The sequence below is a fragment of the Corapipo altera genome, unplaced genomic scaffold, assembly GCF_003945725.1.
Source record: "Corapipo altera isolate COAL_440 unplaced genomic scaffold, ASM394572v1 61411, whole genome shotgun sequence".
Lineage (NCBI taxonomy): Eukaryota > Metazoa > Chordata > Aves > Passeriformes > Pipridae > Corapipo > Corapipo altera.
In genome coordinates this window covers 24612225-24629399 of record NW_020884875.1, presented here as the reverse complement: position 1 = coordinate 24629399, position 17175 = coordinate 24612225, and the positions used below count along the sequence as shown (strand labels likewise).

At 36.5% G+C, this 17175-nt stretch overlaps 1 protein-coding gene across 6 annotated transcripts in view; it reads left to right on the top strand.

The window, feature by feature from the left end:
• Window positions 1-17175, top strand: part of PRUNE2 (prune homolog 2 with BCH domain) — a 148803-nt gene that overhangs the window by 73499 nt on the left and 58129 nt on the right. For all 6 annotated transcript variants that reach the window (XM_027634605.1, XM_027634607.1, XM_027634606.1 and 3 more), the window contains exon 7: window positions 16785-16943. In XM_027634605.1, the coding sequence (XP_027490406.1) occupies window positions 16785-16943 (159 nt within the window). The remainder of the gene's footprint in view (window positions 1-16784; window positions 16944-17175) is intronic.

Genomic DNA, 17175 nt, shown 5'->3' with positions numbered 1-17175 from the left:
ATTCAGCAATAGATGGTCTTGTAATGCAAAGTGTAGCAGAGGTAAAGCCCTTGTGTCATTCCATATAGATTTTTTAAGTGTTTTCAAAGAAGACTGGATGCTATTTGGAGTCCGGCTTTCTCATTTACATGTTAATGTTTTTAATGATATTTTCAGAAAATAAATGAGGCCCTGAATTAAAAGACATTAATTTCACAGAGGTTAAAGTGAGAGAATTCTAAAAATGAACCAGCAAGGTAGAAAGCCTTAACTACAGGCCTAATTAATAAGGTTAATTTTTACTTCCATGAATTACTTCAGTTCTGTGAGTTCAGTAAGATCTGAATACATTTTAAGGACATTTTGCCTGAAAGTATAGTAGCAGATTGACCAACTTATCTTCATTACCTTCAGTGTTCAGACAACACAAGTTCAAAATGATAAAAAATTGTATTCAAAACTTTAGTTTTGAAACCTCAAATTATCAAATTTAGTAAATAAGCTGCTTGCTTATTGGATGAAATTTTGCTTTCACAGTGCTCAGAAGTACTCGTGTCTTTCCTTAGTGTGTTAGAAAGATGCTTCAGTCACAATGAAGCAGAGAGTAAACAAATGTTTAGGAATGGCTCAAGATTTAAGTGCCTGGAAGAAAGCTGTAATGGTGTGAGAAGACTCAGTTGTGCTAGCTGGAGTCACTAGTGCACACAGTGGAATTGCCAGCAGTTGGTAAACCTGTGTTATGCTTCGGGGATGGTACCAACCTAAAATAATTAGAATCAACAGAAAGTTTTGGAAACTAATTGGCCTGTCTGCTGAACATATTGAAAAATAATTATTTTTGCATGCCTCTCTTCCTGTAATGTAAAATCTTAAAGCACATTTTTGTTTACTGATCCCAACAAAATTGCTGTATTTTTGTTCTTTAGTAAAAAAAAAATATTTTTTTATTCACGTTCTCTTAGTCATAATTTTTTTAGACATTGAAGCTTTCATGTAAGTGACAAGTAATACTAAAATAATATGAAATGTATTCCAGTTTTTTTGGGTTGTGGTTGCTTAACTGCCTTTACATGGCAGTATCATCAGAGCAATGGTCCTGTGCCTCAGAGTGGTTAACTTTTGAGTTGTTTTTAGGGTACTATCTTGCTTTGCATTTCATTTGTCACTTTTATTTGTCTAATGGGAGGGCAAAGTGCAACTTTCTTAAGGATACAACCTGAAGAAAGCATGTATTCTGGAGAACTCAGTCCTGTTCATCCAAAATCTTCTTTACATACAGCTTGTATTTGGTTCTCAGAAAGTTGAACCATCTCGATGGTAGAAGCTGCTGTCTTAGCTACTGTATATGTAAGACAAGGGTGCCACAGCTAACTTTGTCCCATGTAACCAAGTGTGTGTCCCCTCAGAGGCATCTGTGAAGAACTTTGTCTTATCCTGTTTTTGCTTGTGTTGGTAATGACTCCTATTCTCTCTTTAGAGGGAACTAACTGTTTAATAAACGAGTTGCTAAAGGCATTTTGCTTGCATAACTGTAAGTGCTTATTAGAAGAATCCTTAGGAAAACTTAAATGATTTACAAGAAACTGAATGCTACTCTTATTTGTAAGAAGACTGGGATTCTTTGGTGGAAAAGTTTAGTGTACAGCATTTGACCACCTCTGTCTAATTCCTAGTTCAGAAACAGCCAGTGCAGATGAGATTAACTCAGTTCCATTGGTAATACGTTGATCCTTTTTTGTTTATGTGTCTTGGAGGAAGATGTTCAGCTTCCCTAGCAGACAAATTAACTGATTGAATGGAAAATGAATTCTCTTTCATCTCCAGTTGCATTCCAGATGACAGTTACTCCATATTGACAAGTCATTATGGGTGGTTCAAGCAAAGTGCCAATGATTTAGCATAAAGTGCAAAACTGACTTAATCTTTTACTTCCTAGAAGGGCCTTTTATGAAGCTTGAGTGCCTAAGAAATAGTGTGAATATTTTTTGTATTCTGGAACTGATTGGAGAATACTTAACATGTACATTACTGACATGTGCCAAGTCCTCTGAATTCACTGAGAGGATTCCCATTAACTTCTGGTTTGCGTGATTCTGAATTGGCCTATTCATTCAGGCTTGCAGAATGAACACCTAAAGGTAATAATTACTTTTCTATTTTTCAATATGCAGAGAACCTGTTTAGAATGGGGTATTTCAAACCCATGGATCTGTGGTGTTGAAAGAGAACATGTACTGGGAACCAAAGGGTGAAAATATAAAAAGACTGAGGTACAATCAAAGAGCATTCTGTCTCAATGGGAAACTGTATTTGCAATTAGAGAGATATGGGGCAATACAAAAAGACTAGCTAAAGATAAATTTTTAGAATGGCATCAGTGGTTCTTGCTATGAATTTAATTGTAATAGGAAGGAGATTGAGAAATTGGTAACAGAGAGTTCATGACAGGTGATAGGGCAAATAAAAAATAATGTAAGTCAAGAATCTGCAGCGCTGGAGGAAGAAAACTTGTAGGAGAAAATAATATTTTGGAGTCAGGAAAATGAATAGAAAAAGTAATGTTTTTGAGAAAAATGGTTTGTAAAAAGGCAGAAGAAGATGTGGCTAGATGAAACTGAAGGCTTCACCAGTTACTAAAATTTAATGTAACAATCCAAAGCTGGCATATTAACAACTTAGAATATATTAAAAGTGATAGATCTGAGTCCGGCATGAATGGTTCTTTTGATTTATTATCAGCTGATCATTTTCAAAGCAAGATTTTTTGTTTTGTATCAATTATCTTGCAATGTCATTTCTCCATCTATATATAAGGGGTGAAATAGCTTTAACAATTTTGTAACTATTCATTCTTGAGGTGAGATTGAGAGTTGCTTGCATAAATTAGCAAAGTAAATGTGATGGGGAAAAACGGTAAAAAGTAAAAAAAATAAATATTAAAATTGCCATATAAGTTTTAAACAACTTAGAGAAATTAAGGGCTTATAAATTGCTAAAAATTGTTAACTGAACCATCAAACAGAAACTGTATTCCTCATCAGATTTTGTTGGTTTGCCTTTTTTTTTCATTGATGAACTAATAATTTCACATTAAATACCATTCCCATTTAAAAGCAATTAATGCATTAATGCAATTAATGAGAGATGTCATCCCACAAAATATTTTCAGAATTTCTTCTCTTTCTTTTGACAGTTTTACCTGCAAGTTTTTGAGTTCCATCCAAAAGATTTTTACTGTTTCTATAGTCTATATTAGTGTTAAAAATATTGGTATTTTGTTAAGAAGTTGCGCTGAATGATTTGTTTAGAATTCTGCACTGGAGGAGTAGCTGTAGGTTTCCTTCTACTTTCTATATAGAAATAAGCTTTTCCTCTCAGTAGTAATAATAAGGAACAGGGCTGCTGTCAGATACAGGGGTACAATGAAATTTTGCTAGGCCGTATCCCAATGACATCGGGTGGAAACATTTGCTGACTCTTCTCTTTGGATTGCAATAGAAAGTGTTGCAGCATTTTTTCTCTCCTTTACTGAAGAGGGGACAGGGCTTGCTTCCATCAGAAAAGAAGGGAAAAAACACAAACAGCCCTACCCCAAAAAAGACCTCAGGACTAATGCGGCTATATTATTTCTAAATATGCTCTTGGCTGAAGACTGATGGTTTATTATTAGCTTGAGTGAAAGTAATTTTCAAAGTTTAGGAGCAAGTTATTTCTTGTTACAGACACAGAGGATATATGTGATATGTATAACATGAAATGTATTAATGTATATATAATTTTTCAGACTGTCCGCCTGTGATGGTATCTATTTACAATATTGCTAGCTTCTTGCTATTGAAAAGTGTTTTTAATGGTACATCTAGTCTTGCTGTCTCCAAAATAAAGTGTTCCCGAAGTTGGAGAGAAAGTATTATTTCATTCCTCTGTAGTGACAGCAGCTAAAGAGATATAGCACTTTTCGCTGGACAAAACTTCCTGTGTATGGGAAAGTGGCAATAGTATAATGTCATTGTTATGACAAAGCAAGCTTCCATTCCCAATTTAAACTGCAAGCATTAAAAATGCACATAAGAGTAGCCTACCATCCTGCCTTGGCATTTTGTTTTTTCTTTGATTATATCTTTATGAAGAATTAACATTTTGATACAGCATTTGTTCATGGGTTTGCAGTGGTTAAATCAGTAGTTAATGAGGTTCGTCATATAATTTGAGCTTGTAGTTTGTTTATGCTAGACCAACTTTATCCATACCCCAAACAAATTATCTCTTATAATCACCAGCCTGAAGATAAATCTCTAAATGTTTTTCTGATGATAGTGCTGTGGTTGGCAGGTGTTAGAAGTGCCTCCCAGGGACAAAGATTGAAGATAGGCTTATTCTCACAAATCCTTCAGGCGAGGTTGTTTAGCTTTCTATCCTGTCATCTGCAGAGGAGCCTTGTATGGTGCCCTGCTAATGAAATCTAATAGGCAAAGGTCATATATCTTTATGAAGAAAAATACAGAGCTAGTGAGTGATAAATGTGCTTCATGGGGTTCAATGGACGATGCTTAGCGATAAAATCCATGTTTAAACAGTGTTTTAAGTGGCTTGGCATACATATCTCTGGGTTTTGTGCCTTAACTAATTTTTATAACAGTGCTCATTACTAGTGATGGGAATAGATAAATACAAAAATAGTTGAATATGCGTGCAAAGTTGTCTATCTAAATAAAGAAATAGGTGGGGACTCCGAGTGGGTAATTAGTTTTCAGTATTCATAGCATAATGATTAAGATGATTCACATAGCAGTACACAGCAGTATTGTATTTAAATTTGAAAGCTCTATTGATGAGCAATAGAAGCATACTAGCTAGTGTGAAGATGTGAGGATTTAGGTAGATTCTAACATCAGTTGTAAATCAAAAATGCCTTTGTCAAGTGTCAAAACATATGTTAAAAAAAGGGGGGGAATAGAAACAAAACATGCTGGTGGCAAATTTCAGATAGAACTCCTAAACAATGCAAGTCAGTGCCTTTAAGAAATTGCTAATCTGAAGTTAGAAGAAATCAAATAAACCAGATATTTTTTGAATCACTGCTGTTTTTTAGGAAGTTACCAGTTCATTTGCTATAGTTACACTGCTGAGCAAAGAGACAGTTCAATAAATCAACTCAGGCTTGATGGATTTTACAAACCATTGCAATGAGCGTATGGAAGAGGAAAGAAATCTCTTAGTATTCCCTCTTTGACAAAAGGATATGCAAAGAGCCTGAATGGATGAACGGTTGATTAATTTTACCAGAAATTTTCTTGACAGGCAGAAATGTGTTTTTGCATTACCATGTTTGCATTGGGATTTTTTGTAAGTTATGAATTATTACATATAACCTTACACCTGAGACTTAGCTGGCTAAAAGAGACACTTCCTGGTCAGTGTATATATGGTTGTAATGTTTCATATGTTTTAATTCATCAGTCTGGCAAGTCAGCCTTTTGCTTCTTGCCACTTGCTGATCACTGAACAGTGAAATCAAATATTGTGTGTGACTAAATGAACCTTGTAAATGAAGTGGTATGTTGTGTCTTTTCAGTATTTTTAATTGATTTACAACTATGGAAAGATCAGATGGAAGTTCTTAACCTAGAATCAGAAAGCAGGATAATATTAAGGAGAATAAAAAAGTGTATCATAGCCTATGTCCACAAAGCCTATTGATTAATAAGAAACAGTGCTTCTTTTTCTGATATAAGTTTCTGAGGTAAATAATGTATTAGATTGTGTATACTGCATTGTACTTTAGTATGGAGATATTTCCTCTTAACTTTGTACACATTTTATGCATATTTGCTTATAAATGTGGTGCATAAGGAGGTCCTTTAGATGTTGGATGTTGGATACCTATGGTTTCAAAATAAGAGACTTCCCTCTGCATTCAGTTTCCTCCAGAAAAATATGTACATACTTATTTCAACCTTTATATTATCTGGAGAGAGTACATTTCAACATAGTGCAAGTACATTTCCCTGTATTTCTCTACTTGGAGCAAAAGTCATAGTGTTACGATTGCAAGTTTTCTAGTTTGTCCCTTTAATGTTTTACAGAGGCAGAGTTTGAAAGACAAATTTGAAAAAAGAGGTGGCATTTAAACCTTTAAACTTGAAAATCACAGCTATATGTTTTGCTATATTTTGCATTTTTACTAATTCAAAACTACTTACCCTTCAACTACCAAAAATGCTCAAAAACGGCAGCTTTGTCTTAATCAGTCATGAGTTTTTTATTACAGAAAACATCCACTAATTACAAGCACTTTGAGTTTCTTCCTTTAAAGATGGAAATAAATAAGCAGTTTCATGTTTGTATCACTAGACTAGATGATGTACATGCATTCTTTGATTCCTGTGCTGCTGCAAAACTTTTTTTCTTCTAGATTTTGAAGTCACAGCAATCTAACATAATTTCACAGCATCTTATGTCATTTCAGTGCACACACAACAGTATGCAGACCATTGCCTATGTTAATGTCTTTAGGTTGTGCCCTCAATGTGGCCTTATCTTATGCATTAGTGGCAGTGCCTTAACAGGGCTTTATCTCCAGCCCTTCTGATCTGTTACTTTTTCAACTATTTGTGCACACCCCCCACACCAGGGAGCATTTCTGACTGTTTTATTTCAGATAGTTACTTGTACACCTCAGCATTCTGGGGAGTCTGTCTTGTTCATGGAAAAGAACTTGTGTTCCTTCAGGTGGATGGCAGTGATGGACACTGGTTGTAGGTATTCCAACTGGAGGAAGAATGTTCTAAGCCAAATGGGCCATTATGATATCCTTATATTACATTGATATCATAATGTCCTTTAAGATGCATTAAGATACCCCAGGTACTAAATTCAAAGCTATCTCAGGTAGTTCTGTAAATGGGGAATAATGGAACTGCAGCTTGGCAGTTTAGCTGAGCAACATTTTTATATTTCAAGTTTTATGAGTGAGTTGAGTCTTTCCAGTCTTTCCTGGAAATGATGTGCTGTGCTAAACACACACAAAACATGGACATCTGTATAAGGTCTAGTTAATCACATGTTAAAATGGATAAGCCTGAGTTTGAATATGCAGAATTTGTACTTGTATGAAATACAAGTAAAACTTGTTTAGTTTCAGTGTGAATTCATAAAGAGGAGATCATTGTTAAGACACTATGATGAAATGTACCAGTGCTGTACAAAAGGCACTGTTTACAGTATGAGCCTGGCTAAATATGCCTTCATTGAACAAAGCATAATAATTTTTTTATTATTATTATAGGAGAATCCTTCTTTCTTCTTGGCTTTTTTTTTTAGCCATCTGAATTTTATAAAAGTAATAGGCTGTAAAAGCACATCTGTCACCAGTAGTAAGGGGTGTGAGCTCAGTTCTAAACAGGCATTCATTGCATTATTCCATATGCAGTGATTCACAATGCTATAGTATTTCCTGTTCAAAATCTTTCTAAATCAATGATTTAGATGCCTAAAGTTAAACAAAAGGTGTAGGTTGTTATACAGCAAGATACTTTGTTCTTTTCAGAAGATTGATAAGTATCAGTGTAGAAGAGCTGCTATTTTGTCATCAAAATGCACAGTAGAAAAATGCAGTCTTCCCTTACAGAAAAGACAGTTAATTTTTTGTAGAGTGTTTTCACCAGTTGTGTTGATAGAAAAAAAGAGGTAAAACAACAAATACACTTGTTTGTGTTTCTGGAGTCTTATAAACATCATAGTGTTTATATTGTTCTTTCATATTTTGGTGACCTTACCTTAAAAACTTTTTATAAAAAAATGAGTATTTTTTTGCCTTTTTTTTTTAAAAAAGGAGGGGGCCTTGTAATTAGCTGGATTTACAACAAATGGCACACAGACTGTTAGCTCTGCATGTGTGCTATAACATTGGTGTTTACCCTATTATATTGCAATTTAAGTATGTCATAAAGTTTTATCAGTGATCATATAGAAATAAACTAGAATGCAGAAGAACCAACCATGAAATATTAAGAGAATGCAGTGTGAAGCAATATGTATTGACTTCGGTGTTGTGATAATTGTGTCAGTTGTGAAAATTGTAATGGGATACAATACTCCTCATTTATATTTTCTGACGGTTGGGTATTTTTACCAAATGAGTTGTCAGCAGAAAGGCTTCATTAGACCCATCAGGGTATCTGCCCATGAATAACGAATTCCAAACTGTACTGACAGTTTCCTTGAGCCAAAATGATGGAGCATCTCTGACAAAAGCCATATTGTGCTCTCCATGTGAGGAGTGTGAAGAACAAAAGAGACAGTTTGTTCTTAATTTGGTCAGGTTAATATTGACACAGTTAGCTTAGAAGAGTCAGAAGTGTATGTAATGTACACTTGCAGTGATCACTTCAGTAATTGGCTGTTGGCTTCTTGAGTCAGAAAGTATTCCAAGAGACAGAATTTACAGATTCTCTTTGAATATATCTTGGAGATTTTACTTGTTTTAAAGAATCATCCAAATTTATAGTTATGTAAACTATTAAATTTTAAAAAGAGATTCCTGTAAGAAAACTGAGTTTCAGAGAAAGAAGTTTCACAATAAATAGCCTAGATAAAATGGTATTTCTGAACAAAAATACATAATAACTGAACAGGCCATGTTCAAAAATCCTTCAAGAGTCTGTGGATTTCTTAAACTTTCTCATAATGTTTCTCTAATTGCTAAGAAAAATATTTGTAAGTTTCAGAATGTTCATGATATTGTTATGTTACAACATCAGCTATTTATATGCATTAGAAAAAAAAAGCACCATTTTATTACACATGTTATTGTCAGAGGTGGGAGTGGAAGGTTTAGACAAAATTTATTTAAAAGCCCTGCCGTTGTATCACAAGGTGCAGAAAGGACTCCTTTGCTTTTAAACTCCTTTTCAGAGAGGAGTCTAGGTGCAGCTAAATCCAATCTTAGCCTTGGATTGTGTCAACAGTTTAAATTTAAGGTATTATAGAGGTGTGATTGAACAACTTTTGTCCCATGGGTTTTAATGATTGGCAAAATGAGAATATTTATATAAAATGAATAATTTATTTTATACAAATGATCAGACAAAAGATCTTAATTGGAACTATTTACTACACAGCATAAAAGCTAAAACTGCTATTAGTATGGTATAAGATAGGATAGGACAGTGCATTATATTGAAGCAATTATTGAAACAATTATATTGATGCTAGCAAAAAGAAATAATTATTAAGTAGAAATTTGATGTAATTCACCCATACCAACACTGGTGGGGAGATCTCTCTCTCAACCTCGAGGAGTATCCTTGGTGGGCGTCCCCAGCCAAGGGAGGAATCTCCGTGCATACACCACAAGAAGGGTTATGTTAGAAAAACCCAACTGTATGAGAGGGGACTGGACTTTTATAGTATAAGGTGACTGACTGCTAGTCACAGATCTACAAGCCAGCAGACTAGCTTATCTGTCACATCCTGTTGCAATAGCAGGATGTGTATTCAAAGTCTGGTGAACCAGGATGGTCTTAGCACAAGATGGTCTTTAACACCAAGACAGCACCTAGAGCCATCTGTTGATAGCTTGCATTATATTGGATTTTAGGTGTTATCAGAGGTAGGCTCTCTTGCCACAGTTATGACACTGAAGTTCTCCAGTAGTCGTATTACTGTGAACTATGCAAAATGTATTTACTACTAGATTCTATTTATTTCAAGTACATACATTTCAAGTACACTTACAATCCATTTTTTGTTATAGATGACTTATGACAACTAATAATGTTTACATATGCTGTTTATTAGTTAATGTTTAAGCCAGTACATGCTAATAAAGATAAGTAGTATAAGCATGACTAGTTGACTGACCTTTGTCATCATTTGGCTGTGTCAGTGTATTTTCTACAGTAATTCATCAACAGCATATTTTACAGTACTTGTAATTAATTTGGAATGTAATTAATTTAGGATTTGTTAAACTGTAATTTCAGCTTAACAGTTGAATTGATTTGCATTTTTTCACTTCTGAAGAAAATGTTTTATTTTCTGTAAGCATTTATAATATGTGCAACATTCTGGTTTTTACTTAGGTTAGTAAATTTGTGCAAGAGTCCATATATCTACAAGCCTTTCAATATATACTCTTTGGTGGTTTATAAGGCTTTCTTGTTTGCAACTGTCTTTATTTATTTGAATTAAACTCTTAAAATAAATTATTACCTAAATTAATAAAATTAACTAACAATAATAGAATTATCTTTTTTTATTTTTAAATTAATTATTATTTTAGGTTTTGATTAATAGCCTAGTCAACAAAAAAATTGATGAAGTAGGCTCATGATGTGTAAGACATAATCAGATCTGGCTTTTTTTCAATAGTTTGTTATAACAGCATTGTATAGCAAACTTACTCTTTAACCTTTTCTTGTAAAAAGTTCTATTTGCCTTGTGTTTCATTTCTGGATGTGCTTAATGAAGTAAAAGTTTATGGGAAACATTTATTGTTGCTTATTAAAATTATTTTTATGGGAAAATTGAGTAACTTACATTGTAAGGTATTATTTGAACATTAATTATTGGTTAGTAGTAGTAATGTAAGAAGCCTGTACGTTATTCCTCATGCCACAGAATGAGGAATTGTGTTTTATACATTTGCAGAATAGTGACTTTTTTGTCAGAAAGTTTTTCTCATTGACAGGCTATGGAGTCAAGTAATAAATGGGATGTGATCAGCATAATTTTGCTTTTCTTTGACTGTGGCTTGATGTGCCTTAATTTCCTCAGTAGTATCAATTGTATATCACTGTAAAGCATCTCTTGCCCTCTTGCACTTCTAAATCCTCAACTAATTAACGTTTTCTTTAAAAATGCTTTCTTTCAATGAGGTGTATAGTGCTGGCACACCTATACCCATTTTAATGCTGCTCTGAGCAGTCTTTCATCAGTGGATAGTGTTTTGCTGGTCCGTTAGGAACCCAGTAAGAAAAGCCTCTCTGAAGTAACTTCCAAAACCCTGTTTATTAGTGCTGGCATTATAAAGGAGAAAACACTGTAGTTAATTGTATCTCTAAGTTGTGGTATCCCTGAGAGCTGTAGCATTGAATAAGCCTCCAGTCCATGCACCAGCATGCTGGAGACACCCTGGTCATAGAAGATATTTCCACCTTTTTATCATTTTAGCTATGATAGGAGTTTCTTACAAGGAAACAACTCTGTTCCTAATTTCTACTACCAGATATAAAGAATGTTAATACAAGAACTTTTTGCTGCACTTTTAGATAAAGACAAAGACTCACAGGTGAAGTAATTACTAGTATCAAGTGGATGCTGTCTGCAGGCTTCTCTGGTACAGTTACCTGGCCAGGTTTATTTTGCACCAAAGGAATATATCTAGAACAACACAGTCTGAAGGGCAAGCTAGAGAAAAACATTTAGTACATGAGTGGTCTCCTTCTCAACTTGTACCCAATGTAGAGGGCCAGGTAGACTGCTCAGTTAATCTTTGTGCTTCCCTCAGTCATTGTCCTAGTTAGAACAGCTAGGTCCAGTTCATCACTGTATGGGTGTAACCCAAAACTGTGTATTCTATAGCCTTCCATGCCATTTCCCAGAAACTGTTGTCAATAGACTATTAACACCCTCTGCCCAGAGCAGCCTGACTCATCAGGCTACAAACTAGGTGCTAAGAGGCCTTCGAGATAGAAGGGTGTTTTTGTCCTCAGCCCATTGAGGAACCCCTTGCCCTGAGGGAAGTACTGAGCATTCCTGCCTGAACTGGAGAATATATAATCTTGGAGTTTTGGGATTTTTTTTAACCACTTGTGGGATCCAGAGGAAGACTGCAGATCATCACTCTCAACCAAACTGCAGACCACCACTCTCGACTGGACTGCAACCACCACTTTTAACCAGACTGCAACCACCAGTCCTGACCAGACTGCAACAGCACTCTCACCAACAGATGTTCGCCCTCTCCCTTTACTTTGGACTCAGGGGGTCCAAAGAACACCACTCTGTTCATGCCCCGGGGTGCTGGGTTATACATTAGGGTTTAGTGGGTTAAAACCAATTGTTTGTCTGTATAATTGTAATTATTGTGTTATTTTATTAAATTGTTATTCTGACTTATAATCTCTCTTTTGGGTTGAGTTCATTTTCCCCTGCTGGTTTACCTTTAAACCAGCACAGTCATCAACAGGCTGAGAACCTTAGGAATTAAAAAATACACACTGAATAAGTAAGTTTGAGAGCATGGAAGAAATTATGAGAACATGAAGTACTTTGATCAGGTAATCATGTAGGTAGTATAGGTCCATTATTGTTAGTATTAATGTGGCCCAATGTGAAGCTTTCCAGTCCTATTGCTCCATCAGGGATACGTACTTGACAACTTCCCCACTTACAGCAACATGCTATTGGATCACCTGCTGCTACATCAATTCCTTCACTGTACGATGTAAATTAGCAAAAAAAAGAGCACAATGCAAATTCAGATTTTATCACCTTCAGGGGCTTTACCACAGCTGTTTACCTCCTTGGTTCCTGCTCTGACTTGTAGAACTGACCTTTCATGTATGGCATTTTGTGCCATAACCATTGTCATAACCATTCCTACTTCTACCATGTGAATGTTGTGTCTTGTTCCATTCTATTCATAGTCTTTCTCTATGATGCCCTAGTGGTTCTTGGCCTTAGACTCTGGAAATACACCTCTGATTGCCCTGCAGGTACATATTGGCTCTTCGTGTAGACATGACAAGGGAGTTTTCCTTTGCCATGTTGGCAGGCTAAGAGGTTCCTTGCTCAAAATACTGCAGAAAATAGGATTTTTGGCACTCCTCAACCTACCATTTTGTCAGTACCAAATGCAGATTGATATGATGGCAGATATTATCAGTCAATGTCAGTTTCATGAGGTTTACATTTCAGTCACACAATTTTAACTGAAAATTTCTAATTGCTTGCATTTTCAGTGGATACAAGAAGGTGAAGCATCATAAGGTGATGCTTCACGAAAGTGAAGCTTGAAGACTGGCAATTGTTTAGAATGATAATTTATTTACCTTATTTATTTACCTTTCTTTACCTTTATTTACCATAACACGCCTTGCAGACTAGTTCCTAGATTTGCCCATGTTCCTCTCTGTGACCTCCCAATTTTCCTGAGTTGGCTGTGAGTGGGTAACTAAGATAAGAAGCTATCAGGGATTTTCAGATGGTTTTGAATCTGCTCTAGTTCAAATTTTTTATTTGAATAGATTTTAATTGCTCTAACTGCAGTTAGGAGTAGGATAACTGAATTAACTTTTCCATACTTAAGGACATTTTGGTACTTTTTTTAATCTACAAAATACTTGTGTCTTTAGAAAAAATGTTACTGGTTTGGACATTCAAACCTTACTCACAATAATTCCTCACCATAACCCCCTATTCAGATTTCGCATCTGAGTGTACACCAGTTAACTGGCAGCTGAATGTGCATTAATCTGTGTGAATTTCACATAAGCCTCATTTTTAGGTGCTATGCAATCATCAAAGTGGAACTTTATGTCTAATCTCAGAAAGGAATCTCTTTCCAAAGCATTTGACAAACAGATTTTTTTTGGTTTAAGTTTAACTTACAGGGAGGGAATGCATTTTATGGACACATTTGAGTAGATTAATAAATAGTGTTTGTATATTTGTAACCAAAACAGTAATTTATTACGTAGGAGACAGATGCAGGGGAATAACATGCCAAGCTGCGCATACAGTATGTTGTGTTCATGATGAACTGCTGTTTATTCAGGGCTAGTGTAGCTTGGCAGCACAAAAGAAGTCTTAGCTAGAAGATGACAAAAAAAATATCTCAAATGTAAACAGCAGAAACATAAAGGAAAAAATAAAATTTCTGTCTTTTTTCACTCTTAATTATCAAAACTGAGGACTGAAGAGAGACATTTATACTTTGTGCATTATGTTCCCAGTTGAGAAAGGTGGATATGTATGGTTTATTTAAAAATCTGGAAAACTGGGCTAGTCCAAGCATAAATGAGAATGGAAAGACAAATGTTTACCTCTTGTGTGTTTGGTGGGGGGTGTGTGTGAAAGTAAGCACTTTTTTTGATACAAAGAGTTTAAAACTAGTTTGCCTCACTCAGTCCTTATTTTGGGGAGGGGCAGGTAGAGGGATTTTTTTTTTTTCCACAGAATTCAAAGAGCAGGAAAAAATAATCTACAGTAACAATCCCTGATAAAATTGTATACAATTACATAACATCAACATGCACACACAGAAAGGGCTGCAAAATTAAGTTAGCTCATACAAATTCCTTTTGAGTGCTGGATTTTGCATCTCAATACTATTATTTTAACATCTATTATTTTAGATGAAATATTGGCATATGTTTGTCATATATTTATGACAAATTTCATAAATTATTTTTCTAATAAAAAAGGGGTTTTATTCAAGAAATAGCAATAGCTATATAGTATCACAGAATCATAGAATTATTAGGTTTGGAAGGGATCTTTAGAGATCATCTAGTCCAACACCACTGCCGAGGCAGGGTCACCGAGAGCAGATTAAAAGGAAGGCACCCAGGTCGGTTTTGAATATCTCTAAAGCAGGTGACTCCACAACCTCCCCAGGCAGTCTGTTGCACTGCTCTGCCATAGTCAGTATAAAGTTCTTCCTCATGTTACAGTGAAACTTCTTGTGTTTTAGTTTATGGCCATTACTCCATGTCCTGTCACTGGGCACCACTGAAATGAGCCTGGCACTGTTCTCTTGATGCGTGCCTTTGACATATTTATATGATTAATGGGATCCCTTCTTAGTCTTTTTTAACCAAACAGGCCAAGCTCCCTCAGTCTCTCCTCATAAGAGAGATGCTTCAGACCCCTGATCGTCATTATGGCCCTCTACTGGACTCTTTCCAGAAGCTCCTTGTCTTTCTTGTACTAAGAAGCCCAGAACTGAGCACAGCACTCCGGATGTGGCCTCACTAGGGCCAAGTAGAGGAGGAGGATCACTTCCCTCAACCTTTTGGCCACACTCTTCCCAATGCACCCCAGGATACCATTGGCCCTCCTGGCTGTAAGGGCTCACTGCTGGCTCATGGTCAACTTGTCATCCACCAAGACTCGCAGGTCCTTCTCTGCAGAGGTGCTCTGGGACTGGTCAATCCCCAGCTGCACTGGTACTTGGGGTTATTCCTCCCCAGGTGCAGGACCCTACAGTTGCCCTTGTTGAACCTCATTAGGTTTCTCTCCACCCAAATATTCAGCCCATAAAGGTCCCACTGAATGGCAGCACAGCCTTCAGGTGTATCAGCTGCTTCCCCCTGCTTTGTATCATTAGCAAAATTGCTGAGGGTACATTCTATCTCTTCGTTCAGGTTGTTAATAAACAGGTTAAATAAGTCTGGATCCAGTACTGATCCCTGGGAAATGCCACTGACTACAGGCCTCCAGCTGGATTCTGCTCTGCTGATCACAACCCTCTGAGCTCTGCCATTTAGCCATTTCTTGATCCACCTCGCTGTCCATTCACCTAACCCACATGTCCTGCCTGAGCTTACCTAAGAGGATGTTGTGGGAGGAGTGTCAAAAGCCTCACTGAAGTCAAGGTAGACAACGTGCCCTTGTCGACCCATCCTGCCATGCCATCACAGAAGGTATCAGATTGGTAAAGTAGGATTTCCCGTTGGTGAGTCCATGCTGACTACTACCAATGACCTTTTTGTCTTCCACAAGCTTGGTGATGACCTCCAGAATGATCTGTTCCATCAGCTTTCCAGGGACTGGAGTAAGACTGACTGGCCCATAGTTTCCTGGGTCCTCCTTCTTGCCCTTTTTGAAGATGGGAGTAACACTGGCTTTTCTCCAGTCATCAGGCACCTCTCCTGTTCTCCACAGTTTTTCAAAGATGATGAAGAGTAGCAGAGCAAATAACATCTGCCAGATCCCTCAGCACCTGTGGGTGCATCCCATCAGGGCCCGTGGATTTATGGTGTTAAATCTGCCTTGCCAATCTCTAACCCAGCCCTCTGAAACCAAGGGGAAGTCTTCCTTTCTCCAGCCTTCTTCTCTTTCCTCCAAAATCTGGGGTTCCTGAGGGCCAGTCTCATCAGTAAAGACTGAGGCAAAGAAGGCATTCAGTAATTCTGCCTTCTTTGTGTCTTCTGTTACCAGGACATCCATCTTATTCAGCAGCAGCTCCACAATTTCCCTAATCTTCCTTTTGCTGTTGATGTACTTGTAGAAACCCTTCTTGTTGGCTTTGATGTCTTTTGCCAGACTCAATTCCAAGAGGGTCTTGGCCTTCCTTTTGTATCCCTGCATATTCTGATGGTGTTTCTGTAGTCCTCCCATGTAGTATGTTCCTTTTTCCACATCCCATGAATTTCTTTCCTGCATTTGAGATTTACTAGGAGCTCCCTGCTCATCCATGCAGGTCTCTTGCCCCTTTGCCTGATTTCTTGATCATGGGGATACACTAGTCTTGATCTTGAAGTACTTTCAAGCAACCTTGCAAAAGCAAATAGCAGGAAAAAGTAGGGATTATGTTTCACCAGCAATTTCAAAAAGACAAAACCTGCATTTAGTATTTTAGTGATCTTCAGAAATAATTGTCCATTACTGTGCTGTGAGATGGGTTCTTGATTTTTTTGGGGGCACGTAGTTGTTTTGACAGAGGGAATGGAATTCCTTTGCCTGTTACAGATGCTGATGCTTATTAACATTTCTTGCTGTTTTTACCACAGATTTGGATGAAAAGAACAAGGAAAAGATGCTGACATTTCTTTTAATTTCTTACTGTATTTCAGGACTGCGTGTTACACCGGAGTCTTGTTGGTGACCTGAAAGCATTCATAGATAAATACAGGTTCGATGTACTTGTCATTTTGGCCAACTGTTTGTCAGAGAAGAAGCAAACAAAACAACAAATAGCAGTGTACTCGGAAAATGTAGAGCTAAGCAATCAAGTAAGTTCCTGGAAACAAATCAGATAATGTTTTTCTTGGGAAAAACATTTTTTTTTTAAAAAATATATATGGTGTTGATTAATTGAGGTCAAAAAGTAGCAACAGTTGGCCAGCAACTGAGCAGCTATTTAAAATGGCTGCATTATTTATATGATACAAAATTAAAGACTGTGATATTTATTATTGCTTCCGACCAAGCTAAAGATAAAAAAGTGTGTGGTTATAAGAAATA